The sequence below is a fragment of the Balaenoptera acutorostrata genome, chromosome 2, assembly GCF_949987535.1.
Source record: "Balaenoptera acutorostrata chromosome 2, mBalAcu1.1, whole genome shotgun sequence".
In the NCBI taxonomy this organism is placed as follows: Eukaryota; Metazoa; Chordata; class Mammalia; order Artiodactyla; family Balaenopteridae; genus Balaenoptera; species Balaenoptera acutorostrata.
In genome coordinates this window covers 126,803,800-126,828,988 of record NC_080065.1, presented here as the reverse complement: position 1 = coordinate 126,828,988, position 25,189 = coordinate 126,803,800, and the positions used below count along the sequence as shown (strand labels likewise).

Sequence of the window (25,189 nt, the reverse complement as noted above, 5' to 3'; positions counted from 1 at the left end):
GTCTCTGCCTTTTTGTCCTGCTCTCTAAGGCTGTCTCGGACTCCAGCCCTGTTCCGGTCCCCCCCTTTCTTGGCCCCTAAAGGGGCTGAGCTAGCCAGGCTGCGAGATAAGCGCAGCGGTTGGGTAAGGAGCCCGAATCTTTTGGAGGCCGCCGCTTGCACAAGGAGTGGCCGGCGCCCCGCCGAGGGAACCGACGAGCGGGGCGGGGCTGGGCCCCGTCAGGGGAGGGCTGAGGGGAGGCGGGGCCGGCGCGGCAGGACCCGGAGCCTCCGGCAGCGCGTCGGGCACCTGGGAGCCGACTGCAGCCGCTTAGTGAGGTGAGGACCCCCGCGCTCCCGGGCCCCTGCCTCCCAGACTCCTCCCCATCACCTCCTCGAGAGCGTTCGTGGGATCCCCGGCCCGCTCCGCGCCGGGGGCCCTCCCCTCTCCCCCTCCCCGCCGTGACCGCCCCTCCCTCCGGTTGCCGGCCTCTGCCCCCTCCCTCCTTGCCCCCTCCCTCGTCGTAGCCGGAGCTGCTCCGCTCGGCCTGGCCCGCCCCCCCGCACTCCTGCTCCGCGCACCTCCTAGTTCCCAGTCCCATGCCCTCGAGTCGGGCCTGAGTCACCGGGAAACTGGACTCTGAGTCAGGGCGGGAGACGCAGCACCCCGGCCCTAGCTTGGGGAGGGGGCTCGGCCACAGAGAGGCAGAGAGAGGCCAGAGCTGATGCTGGGGCGAGAGGGAGTCCTGGCCGGGACCCCGCAGGAGAGAAACTGGGAGAGAGCCGTCAGGGCAGAGGCAGAGACAGAAACCTAAAGCCAGTTTCATGTAGCCAGAGACACAGATGAAACTGAAGATCTAGTTAAAATTGGAGACGGAGGCAGGGAGAAGCTTAATGACAGAGAGCAAAACAAGGAGAGGGACCAAGATGGATTTAGAGGTAGAGATGGAGATGGAGATGGAGTGGGGTAGGGACAGGGACAGGGTAGAGATAAAACTCAGGGAGACAGAATCCAAGGTAGGTCTAGGTAATAGAGCAGGGTCAGGGTCAGGGTCAGGCTGGTGGAATGGGACAGAGCCTCAGAGACCTGAGTCCAAAGGCATGGGCAGGGCAAAGGAAGGCTCAGAGAAGGAAGACTTGGAGAAAGCAGAGGTAGGGGGATGTCATTTCACATTGTGAGTTCCTGCAGAGTGGGTGCCCCTGTTTGCACACACGTATGTGAGAAGATGCTTCAGAGTGAAGACCCTGGTGTACCCCTGGTCCCTCATCTCTCTGACTCAGTTCTCTGCCCCATCCTCACTCCCCAAGTGGCCTCTGCTCAGATGTTGGTACTGCTTAGAGCTCTCTGGGCAGCCTGACCAAGGGAGGCAGGATGTGGGGGCAGCCAGAGCCAGAGGGACAGGAAGGAAGTCTGAGCAGAGACAATAGGTGGAAGGGGAGGGGGAACTGGGAACGTCCAGGATTAGGATGGCCCGAGCCTGTACCTCAGCTCTGGAAACCAGTGGGAGTGGGATCTGCATCTCCGCTCTCCTCTTGTGCCACAGCTGCCCTATCCCCACTCTATGCCACAGCAGGATTAGGGCACATCATGGGCCCTTCCTCCCCACCATCCCCCTTCACCCTGCAGGGGCAGGGTTCCGGCCTCTTGTCCCAGACTTACTTAGTTGAACGTGCAGTAATGCAGAGGCAGAGCTTTGACCCAGACACAGGGTGGGCAGGAGCTAAGGGACCAACACTGCCATCGATAAGCCAACTTGCTGTGAGCCCTGGGCAAGCCTCTTCCCCTCCCTGGGCCTCAGTTTCCTCATCTGCAAATGAAGGGGTTTACCTGCAATGAGAAAGCATGTTCTCGGATGGCTCTGCCCCCCGGATTACAGGCCTCTGGTCATTCTTCTTTGGAGGAAGACTGGCGTCTGGTACCCCTGTCCAGGCCTCAGACTTTGGGACAGGGAGGGGGAATCTCAGCCTGAGCCCTCCCTTCACCCTGCCCCTCCCCCCAGCAATGGCCTGAGCCCCCATGGCTGCCCCTCAGGACCTGGACATCGCTGTGTGGCTGGCCACGGTGCACCTGGAGCAGTATGCAGACGTGTTCCGGCGGCATGGCCTGGCTACAGCGGGTGCAGCCCGGGGCCTGGGCCACGAGGAACTGAGAAAATTGGGCATCAACGCCACAGGGCATCGGAAACGCATTCTGCGCCTGCTGCAGGCAGGCACGGCAGAGGGCTCCCCGGATCCCCAACTGGAAAGCGCCATGGAGCCATCGCCCAGCCCAGCCCCCCAAGCACAGCCCCCAAAGCCTGTGCCTAAGCCCAGGACGGTATTTGGTGGGCTCAGTGGCTCCACCACCACCCAGAGGCCTGGGTTGAGTCCAGCTCTCTGGAGACCAGAAGCATCCAAGAGCCCAGAGCCCAGCCCGAGGTCCCCTCCTGTCCCTCAGAGGTCCTCCTCTGAGCAGCCTTCAGCCTTGAATACTGTGGAGATGATGCCCAATGCCATCTACTTCGGCTTGGACTTAAGAGGCGGGGCACAGACAGCTCAGGACATGTGAGTGGAGTTGGCTCCCTGGGGATCCCATGCTGGGGGCAGGGAGGAACAGGGCATGAGGGCTTGTCCTTCCTTCTCTTTCCTTTAATGACACTAGACCTTTCCCCTAAGGGCCCCAGACAGCTCCCAGACAACTGCCCCCACTCCTGCCCTCAGGCCTGCAACGGGCACAGGTAGGTGGGTTATCATGGGTTGGGGGAAGAGGGGCAGTGCCCTTCAGGACCTCAGACACTCTCACCTGACCTCTTCCCTGTCTCCCCCATTTTCCTCCTGCCAGTGCACATCATGGACCCTGGTTGCCTGTACTATGGTGTCCAGCCTGTAGGGGTTCCAGGGGTCCCCGACAGAAGAGAAGGCAGAGTTATCTGTCAGGAAAGGGCTGAACACAGGTGAGTGGTCCATAGCATGATGATGGCAGGAAGAGGGGCCGCTTGAGGAGCGGTTGAGCTGGTGGTGGCCGTGTTTGCCGTTATTTGTCAAATGTGCATTGAGTGTCCACTGTGTGCCAGCCGGGTTCTTGAGCTACAGGATGAATATGACAGACCCAGTCCCCCATTAGGGAGCTTGTGACTCAGTGGGGACAGACAGGAAATAAAACAGGTAGACAAAGAAATGGATATATGATTTAAAATAGGGAGAAGTGCCTTTCATTCCTTCATTTAACTATCTTTATTGAGCACCTACTGAATGCCGGATATCGTTGTAGATACTTGGGATAGATCAGAAATCCCTGCCCTTGTGGGGAGATAGTTAATTAACAACAGATATAATAAATGAGCTACACCATACGTTAAAAGGTGATAAGTGCCGTGGAAAAAATCGAACCGGGTAAGAGGGCTGGGATGGAGTGAGGTGGGGAGTGGACTGCAGTTTTTCATTAAGAGTTGCCATTATTAAGAGGATGACATTCGAGCCAAACCTTGAAGGAGGTGACGGAGTTAGCCCTATTCTAGGAGAAGAGTGTTGCAGGCGGGAAGAGTGGCCAGAATAGAGGCTTTAAGGAGGCCAGTTGCCCAGGGGGATCCAGGAGCGATGATGGGGTCGGCCGGGCTGGGTCAGAGTGGGGCAGGGTGGGAAGAGTTGGGGGAGACGCTGCCGTCAGAGAGGTAAAAGGAGCCAGATGGGTAGGACCTTGTAGGGACTTGCTTTTACTCTAAATGAAATGGGAAGGCAGCCATCGGAAGGGCTTTGACTTACATTTTAAGAATCCCTCTGGTTGCTGTGTTGGGAATGGTCTGTAGGGGGCAAAAGCAGAAGCAGAGAGACTAGTTAGGAGGGTCTTGCAGTGATCTAGGTGAGACATCTCAGGCTAGCGTGATGGGAGTGGAGATGGTGAGAAGTGGTTGGTTTGGGTTGTATTTTGAAGGCGAACCGTCCTGGTAAATTGAGGTGTGAGAGAAAAGAGCAGTCGGGAATGACTTCAGGGGTTTCGGTCTGAGCCTGCACTGTCCGTTGTGGTGGCCGGTAACCAAGCGTGGCTACTGAACGCATGAAACGTGGCTAGTCTGGTGTGAGCTGTGCTGTAACTATGAAACAACCACATTTCAAAGATTTAGTTCCACAGCACTGTTCTGAGCAACTGAAAGTCCCTGGAGTTGCCATGGTCTGAGATGGGGAAGACTGGGCATAAAGCAGAGGTAGGTGGGGGGCAGATTAGGAGCTCAGTTTTAGATGTGTTGAATTTGAGGTGTGTACTATACACCCAAGAAGAGGTGGCAAATAGGCCATTGGATATACAAGTCTGGAGTTCGGGGAAGAGGTCCGAGCTGCAGATCCAGATTTGTGAGTTGTCAGCATTTAGATGGGTATATGTAGCTGTGAGTGAGTGTTGATAGAGCAGAGAACCAAGTACACTCCAGTATCAAGAGGTTTGGGAGAAAAAGAACAATCAGCAAAACAGGCTGAAAAGAAATGGTTAGTGAAGCAGAGGGAAAATCAGGAGAAGTTGATGCCACAGGAGCTAAGTGAAGAAAATGTACAAGAAGGAGGGAGAGGTCAGCTATGTCAAATGCTGCTGAGAGGTTGGGTAAGTTGATGACTGAGAATTGACCTCTGGAACTGGCAACATGGAGGTCACTCGGGACCTTGACAAGTGCTGAGGGTGAAAGCTTGATCAGAGTGGGCTCAAGAGAGAACGGAAGGAGAGGAGTTGGAAATGTGAAGACAACATTTTTGAGGAGTTTTTCTGCAAAGAAGAGCAGAGAGTTGGAGTGGTTACTGAGAGTAGAAGTGGAGTCAAGAAGGGGGTTTTTATAGCATAGAATGCTACGTATGTCCATAGGTGAATAGGGATGACCTGGTAGAGAGGGAAAACTAGCTGCTGTAGGGGAGAGAAAAGGGAGAAAGTCTGGAGCGATGTCCTTGTGTAGGTGAGGGGACTAGGATCAAGTGCCCAGAGGACGGACCGGCTTTAGACAGGGCTATTTATTACAGTACCAGGAGGAAGGCAGTGTGTGTGTGGAATGGGGCAGATGAGGCGCTGGGAGTCTGCAGGGGTTCTGGTCTGATTGCGTCAGTTTCTCAGTGAAGTAGGAGACAAATGGGGTAGAGTAGAGGTTCTCAACCTCAGCTGCACTACATCCTGGGGAACTTCTTAAACAACAGATGCCTGGGCCTCATTCCCAGAGACTCAAATTTAAGTGTCTGGTGTGGGGCTCACATACAGGTATTTTTAAGTTTCCCAAGTGATTCTGTGCAGCTGAGGTAAGGAACCACTGGAAAGTGATAGAGAATAATAGAGGACTTTCTGAGAAGGAACACCTGAAGGATGAGAAGAAGCAGCCCAGGGAAGCGTGCTCTAGGCAGAGGGGACACCATGTGCAAAGGCTCCGACCTGGGGAAGAGAATGTGGCTGGACCGTAGTAAGCAAGGTGAGGGCGATACAGGGTGAGGTCAGGGGAGTTGCCACGGGTCTCACTGTACAAAGTCTTGCAGCCCCTGGTAAGGAATTTCAGTTTATCCTAAGTGCAAATGGGAAGTCATTGTAGAGGTTCATGCTGGTGAGTGAAATGCTCTCATCTGCATTCTTAAAAGAGCACTCTGGCGTCAGTGGGAGAACGGATGTTTGGTGGGAGGGTGCGAGTGGAAGCAGGTGACCAGTTAGGCGATTCCCTTCACCTCAGTGAGAACTGATGGGAGCTTGGTGCCGGGAGAGAAAGGCAAGAACTTTCTGGAGAAAGAACCAGTCAGGCTTATTGATGAGATATGGGCAACTGTGGCAGAAAGCCATCTACTCAGCCCTTCCCCAAATTTTCCGCCAAGTAACCCTAATGGCAGAGGCGAAGGGCTGAAATTTTTCAAATGCAAAGTCCAGGTGTGCTCGGGGAAGAAGCTCCATGCTAGTGTTTTGGGTTCTCAACCTCCCTGTTCCCTTCTTTGAAAAGCAGATCCAGTACCTGCCAGGCATTCCACTAGGCGCTGAGGGTGGGGCTGTCCAGGGAACTGGGTCTAATGTGTGTCCCTCTCTGTCTTGGCCCCCACAAGGCTCAGCAGGCAGGATCTGGAGGCACGAGAGGATGCTGGCTATGCCAGCCTTGAGCTGCCGGGGGATTCCACCCTCTCACTGCCTGCCCTGGACACGGAGACCAACGATGACCTCATTTCACCCTATGCCAGCTTCTCCTCCACGGCAGACCGCCCCATGCCCCTGCTCAGTGGCTGGCTAGACAAGCTCTCCCCTCAGGGGTGGGGCTGCTGGGAAGGGAAGGGGAGGGGGGCGCGGGAGGCTGCGTGGTGGTGGTGGAGGTCAGGTCCCAAGTGCTCCCAGCTCCTCGGACGCCCCGGGATGCAGCTTCCACCACTTACTGATCTCGGCCCCTGCCTTCCCCAGAAACTACGTCTTCCAGAGGCGCTTTGTGCAGTTCAATGGGAGGAGTCTGATGTACTTTGGCAGTGATAAGGTAGGTCTGGGAGATGCTACATGGGGCCTGGGGAAAGGGAGAGGGAGAGGGAGGGCTGAGGGAGGCCCAGGATTGGAAGGCCAATCCCCCCCTGGTGGGGAGGCAGGCACCGCATGACTGATGTCAGCATCTAAAGGAGCTAGGTTAGCAGCTGTACCCCACTGCTTGCGGAATGAGTGCTGATCTCATTAAAAGTTGGCACTGGCCCCCCCAGGGTCAGCGCACATGGCTGAGTTCCTGTCCCCATGGGCCAATGGTCTGTCCCTCCAGGACCCCTTCCCCAAGGGTGTGATCCCTCTGACAGCCATCGAGATGACCCGCAGCAGCAAGGACAACAAGTTCCAGGTCATCACCGGCCAGAGGGTGTTCGTGTTCCGCACAGAGAGCGAGGGTGAGGGCCAGGGCCTTCTGGGCCAGGGCAGGGCTGGGGAGGCCAGGTGAGCACACAGCCGGCTGACCCACTTCCCCATCCCCCGCCAGCTCAGCGGGACACGTGGTGCTCCACGGTGCAATCCTGCTTGAAGGAGCAGCGCCTCCTGGGCCACCCCCGGCCCCCGCAGCCCCGACCCCTTCGCACGGGCATGCTGGAGCTGCGTGGGCACAAGGCCAAGGTGTTTGCTGCGCTGAGCCCTGGAGAGCTGGCCCTGTACAAGAGTGAGCAGGTGAGGAGGGCCGGGCTGGGGCCGAGGGGCCTCACCTAGCCCATTCTGGCCTCACTGTGCCTGCCCCCGACCCTGCCAGGCCTTCTCTCTGGGCATCGGGATCTGCTTCATTGAACTGCAAGGCTGCAGTGTCCGGGAGACCAAGAGTCGCAGCTTCGACCTGCTCACACCGCATCGCTGCTTCAGGTGGGGCCCAGACTGGCAGGAGGCAAGGCTCGGGGAGAGACATTGATGGAGGCACAGGGGTGCAGAGGACCTGGGGCCTCCTCAGTAGGATTCAGTGGGCGTGCACTGACAGGAGGCCAGGGAACAGGGTCAAGGATGTCAGGAGGGTCTGGGCTGGCCCACTTGTGGCTGGTGGTGGCCCACATGTGGCCAGGGGGATGGAACAGGTCGGGGGGGGGGTGTCCATGCCCACGGACTGGCTGTCCACCCCTCAGCTTCACAGCCGAGTCTGGGGGGGCTCGGCAGAGCTGGGCGGCCGCTCTGCAGGAAGCAGTAACCGAGACCCTGTCTGACTACGAGGTGGCTGAGAAGATCTGGTCCAATCGGGCAAACCGGCACTGTGCGGACTGTGAGGCCTCCCGCCCGGACTGGGCCGCGGTCAACCTGGGGGTGGTCATCTGCAAGCAGTGCGCAGGTGAGGGCTGGAGCCTGTAGCTGAAATGGGGAGAAGGAGGGAGTTGGGGGCAGGAGGGCTCAGGGTGCCCCTGCCACATGCCCTTCACACCCTAACAGGTCAGCACCGGGCCCTGGGTTCTGGGATCTCCAAGGTGCAGAGCCTGAAGCTGGACACAAGTGTCTGGAGTAATGAGATAGTGCAGGTGAGGAGTCTGAAGAGGAAGAAAGTGTGTGTGGGGGGCCGGGGGTGGGGATGGAAGGAGAGCATGCAGAAAAGGCCTTGGGTCCTGCTTGCGGCAGGATTGGAATGTCTGGGGACTCTTGAGTTCCTGTCACTTGCCTGTGCCCCTTGTCATCCTACAGTTGTTCATTGTCCTGGGAAATGATCGTGCCAACCGCTTCTGGGCAGGGGCACTACCCCCAGGTGAAGGGCTGCATCCAGATACCACCCCTGGCCCTCGGGGAGAGTTCATCTCCCGGAAGTACCGGCTAGGTCTCTTCCGGAAACCCCACCCTCAGTATCCAGATCATAACCAGCTTCTCCAGGTAGGAGGGAGGGCCGGGGCTGATGGGGAGGGGGGAAAGCAGTCTCTGAGTTGAATGCCTAAACTTGCAGTGTGGGCTGTTTTAGGTGACAGGAGGACTGAGCCCAGGGCTCTCAGGTTGCGTCTTGGGGTTTCTCCCTGTAGGCACTATGTGCAGCTGTGGCAGGACCCAACCTGCTAAAGAACATGACCCAGCTGCTCTGTGTCGAGGCTTTTGAGGGAGAGGAGCCCTGGTCCCCCCCAGCCCTCGATGGCAGCTTCCCTGGTCTCCTGCCCGCAGGTAATCCCCACAAATGCCTCCTCTCTCTCCCTGCAAGAACTCTCAGCCCCGACCTGAGCCGTGGTTCTTCCGGGGGGGCGGGGGGAGGGGGAGGGGCAATTACCTCTCACCCAGCCCATCACAGTGGTCCAGCCTGGGCAGTTTCCCAACCCTCCAGGTCCTCCAGGTCCTAGTTCTTGATGTTATGAAATGACCACCGTCTGGAGTGGATCTGGAGGTTTGAGGTGTTAGTGCTGGCCTACCCCTGATGGGATCAACCAGTAGGCCAGGTCCCACCTCCCCAGGGGTAGTCTGATCATAGATATGGTCATATTATAGAGGCTGGTCTCCAGTAGTCATGCCAAAGGGGGCCAAGACACTTACAGGATGGCCCATGCTCTGAGGCCTCCACCCAGAGCTGACTTGTTGTTGACTGGCTGGTGGGGACAGATAGTGGGCAAGGGCTGGCTTAGAAGCCTCGTCACTCCCTGCCACCCTCTTTTCTAATCTAGGTGGTGAGGCGTCCCCACTGGGCTCTACTTGGCCATGTTGCCAGTGGAGTTGGGTCCCACTGTCTTGCTTGATTCAATCCCTTCCCAAGGAGGTCAGGCCCTCCCATTACACTGGCTTGACCTGACCACTTCTCCTTCCCCTTGCAGACCCCTCCCCTGGCGTGTATAATGAGGTGGTGGTGCCTGCCACTTACAGCAGCTTCCTGTACTGTGGTCCCATTAGCAACAAAGCTGGACCGCCACCCCCTCGCAGGGGCCGAGATGGTGAGAAGGGAGCCAAGGGACGCGAGGAGGTGGGCAGAAACCAGGATGGGCACGGGTGTTCCATAGAGGGACAGGGAGGAGAGGACGGGGATGGGACATGCCTTGGAGTGGGCTGGGTGCTGGGAGTCAGAGAGGGACCATGGCAGGTGGCAGCATTGGGTGATGGTTGAGAGGCTGTGCTTTGAAGTCAGACTGTGGGAGTCAAATCCCAACTCTGCTACTTTCTACCCATGTGACTTGGGCAAGCTACTCAAATTCTGAGCCTTAGTTCCTCCTTCTGCAAAACAGGAGTGAATATAAAACCCACCTCATAGAGCCGTGAAGATTACGTGAGATCATACACAGGCAGAGGGCTTGGCATAGAATAAATATCTGGTAAATGGGAATTCTGACAGTGGGGACAGAGGTCAGCCACCTGCTGACCATCAGTTTCCTTCTTAGCTCCCCCACGACTGTGGTGCGTGCTGGGTGCGGCTCTGGAAATGTTTGTGTCAGAAAGCAGCCCTGAACCCCTCAACCTCATCCAGCCCCAGGATGTCGTATGTCTGGGTGTGAACCCCCCACCCACTGACCCAAGTGACCTCGACAGGTAACACCTGCCATGTTCCCTGAACTCCCCTTTTCCCTTCCTGAGCCTGAGCCTGCCAGCCCCCTCACTCACCCCCATTCTCCTCCCGGACCTCATCTTCTCTCCAGGTTCCCCTTTTCCTTTGAGCTCATCCTCACTGGGGGGAGGATCCAGCATTTTGGCACAGATGGAGCTGACAGTCTGGAGGCCTGGACCAGCGCCGTGGGCAAGGTGAGATAGCCGAGACCCCCTCCCTGACAGCTCATGGTTTCCCTGTCCCCACCTGCCCGCATCCTGTCCTCTCTTATTCCTAAAGCCACTCCTACCCCTTCCACTAACAGCTAAGGTTGACTGAGCGCTTATTCTGTACCAGGCCCTGTGTTAAACGCTGCCCACTCAATGTCTCAGTTAAATTTCACAACAACCCTCAGAGGTAAGGATTATTAACACTTCACACCTAAAGAACTCAGAGGTTATGAAGTCATGTGGTCAAGGTCACAGAGCTAGGAGGCAGCAGAGCACAGGACGAAAATCAGGCCTCTGTCTCCTAAGCTCATGGGCCAAACCTCACTGTGCTGGGCCTCTTCCCACAGAGAGGCTGCCTCTGACTCCCACTCCCTTCCCCCAACACTCAGATCTCCAAGTCCACAGGCAAAGCTGCCTTCATCTGTTCCACCTTCTCCATTCCCAGGCAAGCCACTCTCTCTCCACCCTGCACCCCCTCTGTGGCATTAAAAGTTCAGGCGCAATAGTCAGATATCCTGGGATTTGAGTGCTCCAACTCTCACATGTGAGCTCTTCCATATGAGTAGAGTGGTGTAAAAGACCCCACCCCCTAGTGTTGAGGATTAAGTGACACACGAGGCCTACACTGCCCGGCATGCAGCAAGCCCTCCACCTGTGGGTGTTGAAGTAGTAATGGCAATGGTGATGACAATCGCTCCCATCCTTAAACAGCTTTTCCCCCAGCCCTGCTCCACCTTCAACTCATCATCCTGGCGCCCTCCTGACAACTCCTTAGAAAGTTGTGTGCTCTGGCAGCCTGCAGTTCCTCCTTAACCCCTTGTGGCCGCCCCGCTCTGCCATACTCTTCTGAGCTGCTACCCTGCAGGTGGCTGGTGACTTGCCCTTGGTAAAGTCCAAGGGCCTCCTTCTGGCCTCACCAGGTAGTCTCTGCATCTCACACTCCTCTGTGGGAAATGCTCCCCTGCTTTGGCTTCTGACCCCACTCTCCTGGTGTGCCTGTAACTCCTCACACCAAGAAGTTATCTCCATATCCTCTAAGGGCTCTGTCATGGCCCTCCCAGCCAGGTCCAAGTCTCTTCTTATTATCTACTTTCCAAAAATCTAGCCCATCCTTTAAGGCAGTGCTACCCTAAGTGTGGTCTGTTAACCCATCCTGGCCCAGGGACTCTGTTATGGCCCATGACAGCTTAAGTACAGGGCTTGAGTCAGCATTTAGAGTCTTTCATAGCAATTTGACAGAGTGATCTTATGTGTGCAATCTAATTTTAAAAATTGGGGGCTTATTTTGTATGTCTTTCTCTTCTCATTTCATTTTTCTAGTAATTCGTTTTGTTGCTTTTTAATGAAAGTGTTGGTTAGTGACAGATTGGAAAATTTTTTTAAAACTCCCTGTTCCTTCACCGCAAATAGCTTGAGAAGCACTGCTTTGAGGTTCACCTCGAATAGTCCTTTCTCCATGAAGCCTCTGCCCGGCCCCAAGGGGGTGGGACTTCCCGGGGCCTCGTGACTCTTCGGTTACAGCATGTAGCTACCCATTCTGTCTTCCCCTACATCCCAATTAAGGGCATAAGGCTGCCTGCCACACAGGGGTCTTCTCTGGGTTGGCTGGAGCAAATCAAATTGAATTGCATTTCTTTCTTGTTTTTCTCCATCCATCTCCTGTCTCCTTCACCGGTCTTTCCTTCACTCTCTCACCATCCCTTTCATTCCTGTTTCCTTGGCTTTCTCTCCATGTCTTTCTCTGCCTTTCCCTATCCCTCTCACTCTTACTTCTCTCCCCCACCCCTTGTCTCTTTCCCCATTTTCCTCTCTCCCCTTGTCCTCCTGCCACCTCACAGTGGTTCTCCCCACTGAGCTGTCACCAGCTGCTGGGCCCTGGGCTGCTGCGGCTGGGCCGCCTGTGGCTGCGGTCCCCTTCCCATACTGCCCTGGCCCCTGGCCTCTGGCTGTCTGGGTTCGGACTTCTTCGTGGAGATCACCTCTTCCTGTGCCCAGCATCGGGCCCTGGCCCCCCAGCCCCCGAGGACATGGTTCATCTGCGCCGGCTACAGGAGATCAGTGAGCAGGGCTGGGGGCAGGGATGAAGGGCGGCTATGGGGGGTTAGGGTGGGTAGTGGACCTTCATCTATTTGGGGGTCCCTATGGGAGACAGCAGGAATAGTGGATTCAGGCACAAGTTCTGGTGTCAAATTGCCCAGATTTAGACCCCCACCTCCATCACTTCCTGGCTGTGTGACCTTGGACAAGTTACTTAACCTCTCTGTGCTTTAGTTGCCTCATCTTCACAACAGGCACAATATTAGGGTTGTAATGAGTTTCAAATAAGGCAATGCATGTAAAACACTTATCACAGAGCCTGGCAGGAGGCATCTTGTAGGTGTTCAATAAATGTTATTTGTTATAAATGTTATTGCTATTATCATTATTTGGAGTTGCTTGCTTGTTGGGAACTGGGAGAAGGGGCTGGGAATTCTTATTTCCTCCTAAAAGAGGAACAGTGTAGGATAGTGGTTTGAGGTTTTGGAGACAAACTTGAATTCTATTTTATAGCAGGTAATCTGAGGCAAGTTACTTAACCTCTCTGAGCTTATGTGTCACCTGTGAAATGGGGATAACAATATGTAACTCACAGGATTTACTGCAGTATTGTTTGTAAGGCTCCTAGCATGGAACCTACATACCTTAAATACTTAATAAATGTTAGTCACTATGATGAAGACGATGATGATGATAATGTCCAATAATTCTCCTCCCAGGTGTGGTCTCAGCCACTGACACCCCAGACAAGAAAGAGCATTTGGTTCTGGTGGAGACAGGAAGGTAAGTCTTGCCGCTACCCTTGACTCTGGGCCCCCCTTTCTAGAGCACAGCTCACACCCTCCACCCTGGCCTGCTGGACCACTGCCCACTTCCTCAAAGTCACTTCCCTAGTTCAGGGGCCCTGTCTGGGTTGGGTGTTGTTGCCCCCTGCTGGTGTCTCTGGGAGGTCTGGTCCTTGTGCTCCTCGGCCTCTTAGCCTGAAGCTGGCTCTGACTCAGGTCTCTTGGGTCTCAGGACACTGTATCTGCAGGCAGAGGGCCGGCTAGACTTCTCAGCGTGGAATGCGGCCATTGCCGGGGCAGCCGGCGGGGGAGGCACAGGGCTGCAGGAGCAGCAGATGAGCCGGGGTGACATCCCCATCATTGTGGATGCCTGCATCAGTTTTGTCACTCAGCATGGTGAGTGGGTACTGGCTGACACTGAGTGGGGGATGGGGAACATGGGCACAGCGGGGGGGGGGGGGCGGGTGTTTGCCCTGTGTGTGTGTGATTTGCCTTCAAAAGCTTTGCCTCCGGAGACTGCAGCCTGACAGCAACGACTGTATGACCCTTGGCAAGCTGCTTTGCTTTTGTGAGCCTCAGTTCCCTCATCTTTAAAATGGGGCTACTAACAGTCTCATCTTCCAAGGTAGTTGTGATAGTGAGATAACACACGTAAAGCATTTAGCGCAGGACCTGGCAGGTAGTGGAGTGTTCCAAGGCAGCTGTTACTGGGGCGTGGGCATGGAACGAGGGTGGCACTGAGCTGTGACTGGAGATGCAGAGCCATGGAGAACAAAGAGGGGCAGCTACAAGGCAGGAGCCACACTGTGCAGCAAAGTCCTTGGGGCTCTGAGCAGAGTTATTCTGTGTGGGAGGTTTTCCAGCCATAAAGGATCAGCTATGCAAGGGGTTCCCAGAATTCTTTGTGAGTTTTTGGCCTCCGTTTTATTTTCTTTCCCAAATAAGGACTAAGTTGAATCTTTTTTCCCCGCAAACCCTCTTTAGAAGGCTGGGCTCTTGAGAAGGAAAATTCACAGAAAACTAAGGAGGACAGTCAAGGGCAAAAAGGCATATCCATGCACCGACAAGTAGTTGTGCTTACTACACGGACAATGGATAGTCAGTGGCTAAAGACATTCTCCACGCCTTGGCAGTAGCCTCGTGCACTGACTTCCCCCACTCACTAGACCCCTATCCCTTTCCCAGCCTCCCTCGTGTTCATAAGAGGATTGAAGTCAGAGGCCCAGTGAAAAAGCCCTGGGGAAAGTGTGGGTGTTCTTCCCTGCTCCTCCACAGTTCCTGCACTGCCACTCTTCATCCAACAAATGTTTATTGAGCTGCTCCCCTGTGCCAGACACGGGGGATATGGCAGTGAACGAACAAGGAAGGTTCTATGAAGCTTAGAGACCGGTGGGAGAGATGGGTAATAATTAAGAAAACAAATACAGTCAGTTCTAGTGATTCACGGTAGTTATATTCTATAAAGTCACTGAAAATACTGGATCAATGAATGCTGAAACGTTGCCCCAGTGGAAATACAGGGTTAGGTTCCTGGGAAGCTCTGGTCATATTTTCATTAATTGATCAATATGTAACTTTGTTTTATGTGTGTTTCTGTTTAAAGACACTTTTTTTTTAAGCTTCCATCTTTTCTTTTCCTCTTTTTTTAAAAATTGAAGTATAGTTAATTCATAATGTTGAATGTGTTAGTTTCAAGTATATGGCAAAGTGATTCAGTTATATATATACATATATATATTTATATATATGTATATATATATTCTTTTCCATTGTAGTTATTATAAGATATTGAGTATAGTTCCAAGCTTTCATCTTTAAAACAAATTTTTTTATTGAAGTATAATATTAGATAAATTACAAGGGTACAATATAGTGATTCACAATTTTTGAAGTTTATAGTCCATTTATAGTTATTCTAAAATATTTGCTGTCTTCCCTGTGTTGTACAATATATTCTTGATAGCTTATTTTATACCCTATACTGCCCCTCCCCCATTCCTTTTCTTCACCGGTAACCACTAGTTTGTTCTCTGTATCTGTGAGTCTGCTTTAAAGACACTTTATTTAATATAAATTGTTGATTCGTTAATTTTGACCTCACAGCCAGCAATACTCAGCAACTCATGCCTGAACAAAGTTTATCTGACACATGTATTTTCTCAACAAGGTACATCACAGCCTTCTTGTGCTTACGAACACTAGACAGCACTTCAGCACTACACTTGGGGGCTAGTTTAAACAGTGAAATCCCCTGCAAAAAAGAAGCACAAGATGCAAAAAATGTGACTTTAACTATACCACGAAATGACGCTTGTTTACCATATGAGGCCTTAGCTAGAAACATGTCCATCAGGCAACTCAAAATTTTCTCCGCTTGGGCATGTTCACAAGTGACTGCAAAGTGCCACAAGTACTGATTTGGGGGTTCCAAATAAACTTTAGCAGGTAGATGAATTCATAAGTATAGAACCTGTGAATAACGAGGCCTGAGTGTAATGTGATTTCAGAGAGTGCTATTTAAAGATCAAAGTGGTGAGGGGAGAGAGGAAGAGAGAGAGTGAAGGGGGCTGCTGTGTGATGGTGTGCTTAGGCAAGGACCTTCTGACGACGAGGGCTGGAGCAGGGACCTGAGAAGCAAGACCACAGAGGCCGATTTCTTCCTCTCTGACCCTCCTACCTCCAGTGTCCACATACCATGAGGCGTGATGGACAGGGTGCTGGGTGGGTGGTGGCGGGTCTTCGGGCAGCGGTGAGCTGAGATGGCGGCTGTTCTCAGGGCTCCGGCTAGAGGGCGTATACCGGAAAGGGGGTGCCCGTGCCCGCAGCCTGCGGCTCCTGGCTGAGTTTCGGCGGGATGCCCGGTCAGTGAAGCTCCGACCAGGGGAGCACTTTGTGGAGGATGTCACCGACACGCTCAAACGCTTCTTTCGAGAGCTTGATGACCCTGTGACCTCTGCTCGGTTGCTGCCTCGCTGGAGGGAGGCTGCCGGTAGGTGCTCCCAAGATCCCTAAGAACTCCTCACTGACAACCAAGACCCAACCAGGAACTCCACCCACCCCACCAGAATCCCTGAGCCTCCCTTGTGGGATTGGGCGGCCCCCTTCCCCAATACTCCCCCACTGGAAGATCACCCAGGGACTCAGCTCAAGGCAAGGTGGGAAGGGGGCAGAAACACATCCATCCTGGGTTTGTTTCTCTAAAAGTCCCTCTACTCTTCCTTCCCTGACCCTCTCCAACCCTTCCCCATCCCATCCCTAGAGCTGCCCCAGAAGAACCAGCGCCTGGAGAAATACAAAGAAGTGATTGGCTGCCTGCCACGGGTCAACCGCCGCACGCTGGCCACCCTCATTGGGCATCTCTATCGGTCAGTACAGCGAGACCCCCTGCAGGCTTCCTCCCTGACCCTTCATCACCTCTGTCCAACCCCCGGCTTACATTCACATATTTATCCCCCAGATAATTGTTAAGTGAAGGTGTCACAACATAAAAGGTTCACAACGTGGACTTTGGAGTCAGACAGACCTAGGCCTTAATCCGGCTCCACTATTCTAGCGCATGACTTTATTTTTTTATTTATTTTGGCCACACTGCGCGGCCTGCAGGATTTTAGTTCCCCAACCAGGGACTGAACCCGGGCCCTTGGCGGTGAAAGCTCAGAGTCCTAACCACTGGACCGCCAGGGAATTCCCTAGCGTGTGGCTTTAGAGAAGTTATTTGCTGTCTCTGAGCCTCGGTTTCCTCATTTGTAACAGGAAGATGGTATAAGGAATAGTATCCACCTCATAGGTTATATGAGATTTAAATGAGATGATTCTTGTCAACTTCTTACTACAGCACCTGGCATGTATGTAGTAAGCATTCAGAAATGGTGAGCAATCAGTATTATTTTGTTTTATTTATTATTCTATGCCAGGCAAAGATTAAATGTTGAAGACACAAAGAAGAATAAGATGCACATCTACCTTTACCAGTCTATTGGAGAGACAGAATTTTAAATGATTCCAGGGTGAGCCTCAGCTCTGTTGTACTGATTACACTGTATCACAGGGACTGGACAACTATGGCCTATGGGCCAGATCCAGCCCATTACTTGTTTTTGTAAATAAAGTTTTGTACATAAAATATAAAGTCATGCCCATTCATTTATATATTTTCAATGGTTCCTTTCACCCGACACAGCAGACTGTATAGCCTGAAAGCCTAAAATATTTACTCTCCGTCCCCTTACATAAAAAGTTTGCTGACCCCTATTTATAAGTCTGTCTCTCCCCTAGACCGGGAGCTCTTAGAGCCAGGATTTTGTCTAACTCACTGCCGTATCCCAAGTGCTTAGCTCAGGGCCTGGCATACAGTAGAGACTCAATAACCATTTGCTGAATGAAGGGAGGGGTCGATGAACGAGTGAGCGGAAGCTCACTGCATTCCTCATGACCCTCACACCCCTCCGCAGGGTGCAAAAGTGTGCCGCTCTAAACCAGATGTGCACGCGGAACCTGGCCCTGCTATTTGCACCCAGCGTGTTCCAGACGGATGGGCGGGGGGAGCACGAGGTGCGGGTGCTGCAGGAACTCATCGACGGCTACATCTCTGTGTTTGATGTAAGCTTTCCCAACCCCTCACCTACAGTCCCTCTTCCTGGACTCTGGATCCTGCTTACCCTAACAAAGGCCCAGCCTAGCCTTCTGAAGGCCTTCCGCATCAGGAACCACCTCCCAGAGCCCTGGGCCCCGATCTCCTGTAACCATGCTCCTAACATCCTTGCCCCATTGGTTCTTAGCTCTTCTGGCCTCTAACCCTCTCCTACAGGTGCTCCGGTCTTGCACATCTCTCCCTGCTTCCCTCCTTTCCCGGCAGCCCACTCCCCCCCCACCCCCGCCAATGCACACACACACACACACACACACACACACACACCTTTTGGCTCTCCCACAGATCGACCCTGACCAGGTAGCTCAGATTGACTTGGAGGTCAGTCTTATCACCACTTGGAAGGATGTGCAGGTAACTTGTCCTGACCCTAGATTCCCGAGTGGGCCAGTAGGGGACATCAGGATAGGAAGGTGACCTTCTGCTTCTGGACACTGGCCCTCAGCTCTTTGGGACACAGGAAACCCAAGGAGAGGAGTGCTTTGGGGAGGGGGTTTGGTTTAGGATTTGCTCCATTTATTCCACCATGAGGATTCTTTACAAAAGGGTGGCAGGAGCACTTCAGTTTCATGTGTAAGAGATCCAAGGAAGGGTTAGCTAAGTTAGACAAAGAGGTGAGAATAATAACAAATACAGTAGCAAACAGCTGAGGACTAATTATATTCCAAGCACCTGTAATCTCACTTTAGCATCACCCAACTCCAGGAGGTAGGTAGTCCCATTTTTTCAAAGAAACTGAGGTTTGGAGGGTCACTTATTCAAGGTTGTACTGTAGCAAGTGGCAGAGTTGGAACCCAGACAGTCTGACTCCAAACCTGTCTTCCCAAGCACAACTGCACTGCCTTGGGAAGCTCTGTACACAGTTCCGCCATGCCTGGAGTTTTTTCTCTTTGAAGGACCTGAGCGATGTTTGGAATGAGGGTTGGGAGGAGGCGTCTGTGGGGTGGGGAAGCACTCATGAGGCAACCTGAGGAGTCCTCTGACCTTGATTCTTTGCACCGTCTGGGTCCTCCTGATTTCTTTACCCCTCCCCTCAGCTGTCCCAGGCCGGAGACCTCATCATGGAGGTTTTTATAGAGCAGCAGCTCCCAGACAACTGTGTCACCCTGAAGGTCAGTCCTGAGGGGACAGGAGGGGAGATGAGAGGATGGTGGGGGGCAGGGGCAATGGCCTGACCGGCACGGGTCCTCTGCTCTTGCCCTGACCCCAGGTGTCCCCGACACTGACTGCCGAGGAGCTGACTAACCAGGTACTGGAGATTCGGGGGACGGCAGCCGGGATGGACTTGTGGGTGACGTTTGAGATTCGAGAGCGTGGGGAGCTTGGTGAGTATGACCGTGCATGTGTGCGTGCACGTGTAGTGCGGGGTGAAAGTCACCAAGACTTCTGTGTTACCAGATATGCAGTTGTCCACTTGCTCTTTCTCAGTCCTCTCTGCTCTCTTGGCTTTTGTGGACCCCACAAAACCTTGGTTTCCCTTCCACCTCAAAGGAGGCTTCTCTTTCTCCTTTGCCCAGGCTCCAAATGCTGGAGGCACCCAGGGCTCAGTCCTCAACCCTCTTCCTTTCTCTATCTACATTTTTACCTTGGATGAGCTCATCCATTCCCATGGCTCTAAATACCTTTAATAAGCTGGCCCCCAAATGTTTATGTGTGACCCAGACCTCTCGTCTGAGCTCCGGACTCACATATCCAGCTGGCTACTTGACACATCCACTTGTACATCTTATAACATCTCACATTTAAAACGTCTAAGACCAGGACTTCCCTGGCAGTCCAGTGGTTAAGACTCCACGCCTCCACTGGAGGGGCTGTGGGTTCGATCCCTGGTTGGGGAACTGAGATCCCACAAGCCGCATGGCACAGCCAAAAAAAAAAAAGTCTAAGACCAAACTCAATTCCCAGTCCCCTCCCCTAACAAAACACCCAAGCCATTTCCTAGTTTCCCTAACTCAGTTAGTGTACCAGCATTCACCCAGTTATCAAGGCCAGACACTTGGGAGTCCTCTGGGACTCCTTCCTTTCCTTCATCTTCATACCCACTGGCCAACTAGACCTCGAGTCTTTTCGAATCTATCACCTCTCCATCTCCATCGTTACCACCAACCTAGTTGAAGCCACCATGATCTTTCTGCTCCCCAGCATTAACCACTAAAATGTACAGCCCGGGAAAGGGCATAGCTGGCCAGTGTTCCCTTCTCGCCCCCCAACAATCCATTTTCCGCGCAGCAGTCAATGAGCATTTCAAGCATAAATCATCATGCTATTCGCATGGTTAAACCCTTCCAATGGCTTCCCATTGAACTTAAAATTCAAACCCCTTATTATAGCCCACAAGACCCTGAATGTTTGGCCCTCGCTTATTTCTCAGACCTCGTCTCACATAACGTGTTCTCTTTGATTGAGCCACACTGACTGTTTACTTCCTCAAGCACATCTTTCCTAACTCAGGCCCTTTGGTGTTGCATTTTGTCACACCTGAAGTCTTCTTCCCCAGATCTCGGCATGGCTTGTTCTTCCCAATCCTTAGGGCCTCTGAGTCTCATCTTCAAATGCCTCCTCGGAAAGGCTTTGCCTGGTCACCCTATCTCAGTAGCTGCCCTGTTACTCTCTCTCAGCTTCTTATTGCTTCTTTCAGAATAATGGTTTGTCTTTAGTTACCTCATTTGCTTATCTGTTATTCTCTGCTCCCTCGCCAGGCTGTGGGCTTTGTGGAGGCAGGCCATGTGTCTCATGCTCCCCACTGTATCCCCAGGGCAGCCCAGCACCTGGCACTGTCAGTGCTAAATAATGTCTGTGGCTGGATGGTGGAATGGACGAATGAATGAATGAGTGACTGGTGGGCGAGGAGGTGGGGGCTCCAGGCTGTGGATCGATATCTGGTTGATACCTACCCTCATCTTGCCCCTTAGAGCGGCCACTGCACCCCAAGGAAAGGGTCCTAGAGCAGGCCCTACAATGGTGCCAGCTCCCAGAGCCCTGCTCGGCCTCCCTGCTCTTGAGAAAAGTCTCCCTGGCCCATGCCGGCTGCCTCTTCACAGGTAAGCCTCCTGCTTCAGCCCAGCACCTCCCAGGCCTCTTCCAGGGACCCTCCACCTAGCCCTGCCCATCTGTGCGCAGGTATCCGGCGTGAGAGCCCACGGGTGGGCCTGTTGCGGTGTCGGGAAGAACCGCCCCGCTTGCTGGGAAACCGCTTCCAGGAGAGGTTCTTTCTGCTGCGTGGCCGCTGCCTGCTGCTGCTCAAGGAGAAGAAGGTGGGCCCTGGGCGAGCAGGGAGGGATGCTGGGTGGCCGTGTGGGAGGAGCCCTGACTGCACTGACCCTGTCACTCCACAGCCCATGTTCTCATCAATCTCATTGCTTCCCTGGCCCTTTGACTTCTGTGACCCTTTGACCTCACACAACCCCAGTGCTTCCATGACTTCTTGACCTCCTTAACCACGATCCTTCTCTCTCACCTCTCAACCTCACTGACTGCCTTCATGTTGTCAGAGCTCTAAACCAGAACGGGAGTGGCCTTTGGAGGGTGCCAAGGTCTACCTGGGAATCCGCAAGAAGTTCAAGCCTCCCACCCCGTGAGTTTTTTTCCCCAGTCCACACTTCTAGAGCCTTCCTGCTGCCACACTTCTGGCCTTTCCGATCACCCATCACTGTTCTCCTCTGCCTCTCAGGTGGGGCTTCACGCTGATCCTGGAGAAGATGCACCTGTGAGTACCTCCCAGCCTGGCTTCTCCTGTGGCCCCGTCAGGCTCCCTGTCCTCTACCTCCTCGCTTTTTGTATCTTCCATCCCTCTAGCTGTGACCCCTTCCCCTCCTGCTGATTCCCCTCTGATCGCCCCCAGCTACCTGTCCTGCACAGACGAGGATGAGATGTGGGACTGGGCCACCAGCATCCTCAAAGCCCAGGTGAGGGGAAGGAGAGAGCTGAGGGGTAGGTCTGTGGGCTCAGCACTAACCCTCAGCACCTCCCATGCCCACCAGTGCCATCCCCTCACCCTCTCTCCAGCACGATGACCAGCAGCCAGTGGTCTTACGACGCCGTTCCTCCTCTGACCTCGCCCGTCAGAAGTTTGGCACCATGCCTTTGCTGCCCATCCGTGGGGATGACAGTGGGGCCACCCTCCTCTCTGCCAATCAGACCCTGGTGAGGTCCCCCTAGCCTGCCCCAACCACTCTGGGTCCCTGCTCACGCCCTTGCCACACTGCAGGAAGGAGTGGCGTGCCTGCCAACCTGGTGCCCCCTCTGCCTTCTCTGTGCCCCAGTCTCTACCCCTGCCTCCTGTTGCCAGGCCTCACTGTGTCTCTGTGTCTCTCTCTCCCTGCCTCCCCACCCCACCTGTGCCCAGCGGCGACTTCACAACCGGAGGACCCTGTCCATGTTCTTTGTGAGTACTGTGCCTGCTCCCGCTGTGTGCCTGTCAACCCTGTGTTCCTCTGTGCTGCCTGAGCCGGTGTGCTCTCTGTATTTGTCCTGATGCAGACCATCATTGAGTGTGTGTGTGTGTGTGTGTGTGTGTGTGTGTGTGTGAGAGAGAGAGAGAGAGTGTATTGGGACCAAAAGGAATGAGGAAAACAAGGGAAGGTAGGATGCGGTGAGGAAAGGGGGAAGTGGTCACAGGATCTGAGAAATAGAAGGGAAGTGCCTAAGTGAATGCATTTTGGAGTCAGACAGACCTGGGTTCAAGCCCCAGCACCGCCTTTTACTTAACTGTGTGATCTTGGGCAACTTCTTTAACCCCTCTGTGTCTCAAGTGTCTGGCCCCTGTTTTACCTCAGCTCACTCACCTGCAGTGTAACCATCATACAGGGTTGTTTTTGACATCATACATGCAAAGTATTTTGCAGCATCTGGTAAAGAGGAAGAGCTCAATAAATGTTAGCGATTAATAATCTGGTAACTCTAACTCTGTGCCTGCCTCTGGTTACCCCATTCCCATCCAGCCGATGAAGTCATCCCAGGGGTCTGTGGAGGAGCAAGAGGAACTGGAGGAGCCTGTGTACGAGGAGCCGGTGTATGAGGAAGTGGGGGCCTTCCCCGAGCTGACCGAAGACACCTCCACCTCCTTCTCCATCACACCGGAGCGGACAGCCAAGCCAGAGACCCCACTGGCCAGCCAGAGGTCCTTTGATCAATCTCCTCTGTCCAAAGCAGGCCCCCTGGGCTGGGAGGAGAGACCACCTGAGCCCCCTCCGGGGCCCCCTTCAAAGAGCAGCCCCCAGTCACATGGGTCCCTGGAGGAGCAGCTGCTCCAGGAGCTCAGCAGCCTCATCCTGAGGAAAGGAGAGACCACTGTAGGCCTGGGCAGCCCCTCTCAGCCCTCCAGCCCCCAGCCCCCGAGCCCCAGTGGCCTTCCGACACAGACACCTGGCTTCCCCACCCAAGCTCCCTGCACTTCCAGTTCACCCCCCAGCCAGCCCCTCACATGACCCTGGGACCAGCAGTCTGAGGGGTAGGTAACCAAAGACCCAAGCTCTCCCCATGGCAGACACTGCTGGAAGCATCCTTTGCCCTGGTTGATAAGACTCTAGAATCCAGTATGGTGCTGTGGAAGGAGCACGGGGCCGAGAGCTCCCAAGGCTGCATCCTGCTCAGAGAGAGGCAGGTCATGGTGCCTCTCTGGGCCTCCGCTGACTTACCTGTACCATGAAGTAACTGAAATAAGGAGAATGGTGAATCTCAAACTGTTTCTCAGAGCTGTAAGCCCCACATAGTTTCCCTCGAGAAGGGCAACTTCTGCTTTATGTATTTGATATGTAGGGGTTCTGTGAGAGATTTTGGGTTTGAAAAGAATGGTTTTATGCATTAACCAAAAAAAGATTTGGAAGGCACAGATTTGAATGATCTCCAAGTTTATCCTACCCCACCTTCAACATTCAGAGACTACAGTGAAGCCCCAGAGTGGGGAGGTTGATTAGGGCTGGGAACTGGGGCAAAGAGGAGCCAAAAAGGATGGGTCACTGTTAATAAACCTTGGAACAAAAAGACTGCCATTTTTTACTTCATTCATTCATTCATTCAATTATTCAACAGATATATATTGAACACCTAATTGGTGCCAGCTATTGAGGGTATAGTGTGAACGAAAGAGATGGGAGTCCTTGCTTTAAGGGGAACAGAAAATGCGCACACAAAGTCAGGGCTGTGAAGAAACTAAACCAAAGTGATGTGCCTGTGGAGGTGACATTTGGGCTGGGTGGAAGGGGAAAGCCTCTGTGAAGAGCTGAAATGTAAAGGTAAGAAGCCAGGCATGTGGAGTGCTGGGAGAAGGAGCACTCCAGAAGGAAAGGGAAGGCAGTAGGCATGAAGGCTCTGCAGCGGGAAGGGAGTTGGCATGTTGGGGGAAGAGCAAGGAGGCTGGAGTGGCTGGAGCACAGTGAGTGGGGAGCTGGAGAAGAGTATGGGCTGAAGGGGGAAAGACTGGCAGGGACCCAATGATGAACAGCCTTGTAGGCCATGATTTTATTCTGAAGCAATTGAGGAGTCTTAGAGAAGAGAGGGATGAGATTTTGCTTCCTTTTAAAAAAAAGATCGATCACTCTGGCTGTTTTCTGAACAATGGGTTGTAGGGGGAAGACTGGAAGCAAGGAGGCCAGATATCAGACCAAGAGACTGATAATGGGGGCTTGGACCAGGTTGGTGGTTCTGGAAATTGAGGGAAGTTGATCAATGGGAGATAGAACCTATAGGACTTGCTGATGGATGGAAGGTGGGGGTAGGAGGAAGGGTACATAGACTCTGGCTTTCTGACTCTCCTAACTGGATGGAGAATGGTTCCATTTAGTATGTTACGTGGGGGAGGTGACTGGGGAAGGATCAGGTAGAAGGAGCCGTTTGAAAGTTTGAGGTACCTATTTAGATAAAGTGGTGGTGTCAGGTGAGCTGTTGGAAATGTGAATCTGGAGTTTGGGCCACAGATATCTGCCTTTTCCAAGTTGGGGGTGTGGTGAGGAGGTGTGGGCCATGGATAGGTGAGGAGGATGAGGAAAGTGTGTGTGCAGATCCTCAGAAAGCAGTGCCAGGGCGGGGATAAGGGGTATGTCCTGGGGTGCAGAACCTTAAGGGCAGGCCCTAAAGGCGATAGGGGCTTTCTGGGTTGCAAGTCCCCACTCTCATCTCCCAGCTCACGCCCACTCGCTGGTTTCTTTTCCATTGGCCCTGTCTTTTCCTCTGGTACTGGTTCCTTCCTGGCTCCAGGCGTCTTTCTCACCCTCACTCACGCCGGCTTTTCCAGTTCAGTGGGAACTGGGAAAAGGTCTGAGATCAGCCCTGTTTCTCTCATCACACGCATCTGCGCTCAGGCATCCAGTGATTCAGTTTCCCTGGTTACAGATTGAGTTCCTCACCATCCTTCACCCGTCGCGTCGGGACTGGAGATCTGCATATGTAAACGAATGATTAGAAATAATTACTAAGTCAGCCGCTCTCCACCAGAAATAGAACCCAGGCGTCTTGACACAGAAACCTGGGGTTCCCCCTACAGCCCAGCGGACGCGGCGTCCACAGGGCGGCGCGGAACCTTTCCGGGGTATTCTCAGCAGCAGCAGAGATTTAGTTCCTGCCGCTCTTGGCGCTTCGCGGCCCAGCGAAGCTACTGATCAGGCGTGGGCGGGGCGAGGGCGGA

The 25,189-nt window shown here is 53.7% G+C and overlaps 1 protein-coding gene across 3 annotated transcripts; it reads left to right on the top strand.

Annotated features, from left to right (window-relative positions):
• The first annotated feature begins 233 nt into the window (after positions 1-233).
• ARAP3 (ArfGAP with RhoGAP domain, ankyrin repeat and PH domain 3) lies at positions 234-23,551 on the top strand. Of its 3 annotated transcripts, XM_057541003.1 has the most exons (33): positions 234-317; positions 1,979-2,522; positions 2,634-2,695; positions 2,800-2,911; positions 6,006-6,206; positions 6,352-6,421; positions 6,692-6,812; positions 6,902-7,083; positions 7,163-7,269; positions 7,524-7,723; positions 7,822-7,907; positions 8,068-8,250; positions 8,394-8,529; positions 9,168-9,284; positions 9,726-9,873; positions 9,981-10,083; positions 11,937-12,156; positions 12,855-12,918; positions 13,153-13,316; positions 15,697-15,909; positions 16,180-16,285; positions 17,372-17,519; positions 17,854-17,922; positions 18,606-18,680; positions 18,779-18,893; positions 20,481-20,609; positions 20,689-20,822; positions 21,060-21,142; positions 21,239-21,274; positions 21,410-21,473; positions 21,574-21,711; positions 21,914-21,952; positions 22,509-23,551. In XM_057541003.1, exons 2-33 carry the CDS (start codon positions 1,996-1,998, stop codon positions 22,992-22,994), a joined length of 4,638 nt encoding a protein of 1,545 aa, XP_057396986.1. In that variant the 5' UTR covers positions 234-317; positions 1,979-1,995; the 3' UTR covers positions 22,995-23,551. The 3 variants fall into 3 exon arrangements, with proteins under 3 accessions (XP_057396986.1, XP_057396987.1, XP_057396988.1); XM_057541004.1 differs by lacking the exon at positions 21,914-21,952; XM_057541005.1 differs by lacking the exon at positions 17,854-17,922 and having other exon boundaries at positions 22,509-23,550.
• The last annotated feature ends 1,638 nt before the right edge of the window (positions 23,552-25,189 follow it).

Bases quoted from the DNA above. Each gene is read 5' to 3' on its own strand.
- ARAP3 (XM_057541003.1), top strand. From the start codon at position 1,996: ATGGCTGCCCCTCAGGACCTGGACATCGCTGTGTGGCTGGCCACGGTG. The intron at 7,270-7,523 runs GTGGGGCCCAGA...TCCACCCCTCAG, and splicing joins ACACCGCATCGCTGCTTCAG to CTTCACAGCCGAGTCTGGGG. The intron at 20,823-21,059 runs GTGGGCCCTGGG...TCATGTTGTCAG, and splicing joins TGCTGCTCAAGGAGAAGAAG to AGCTCTAAACCAGAACGGGA.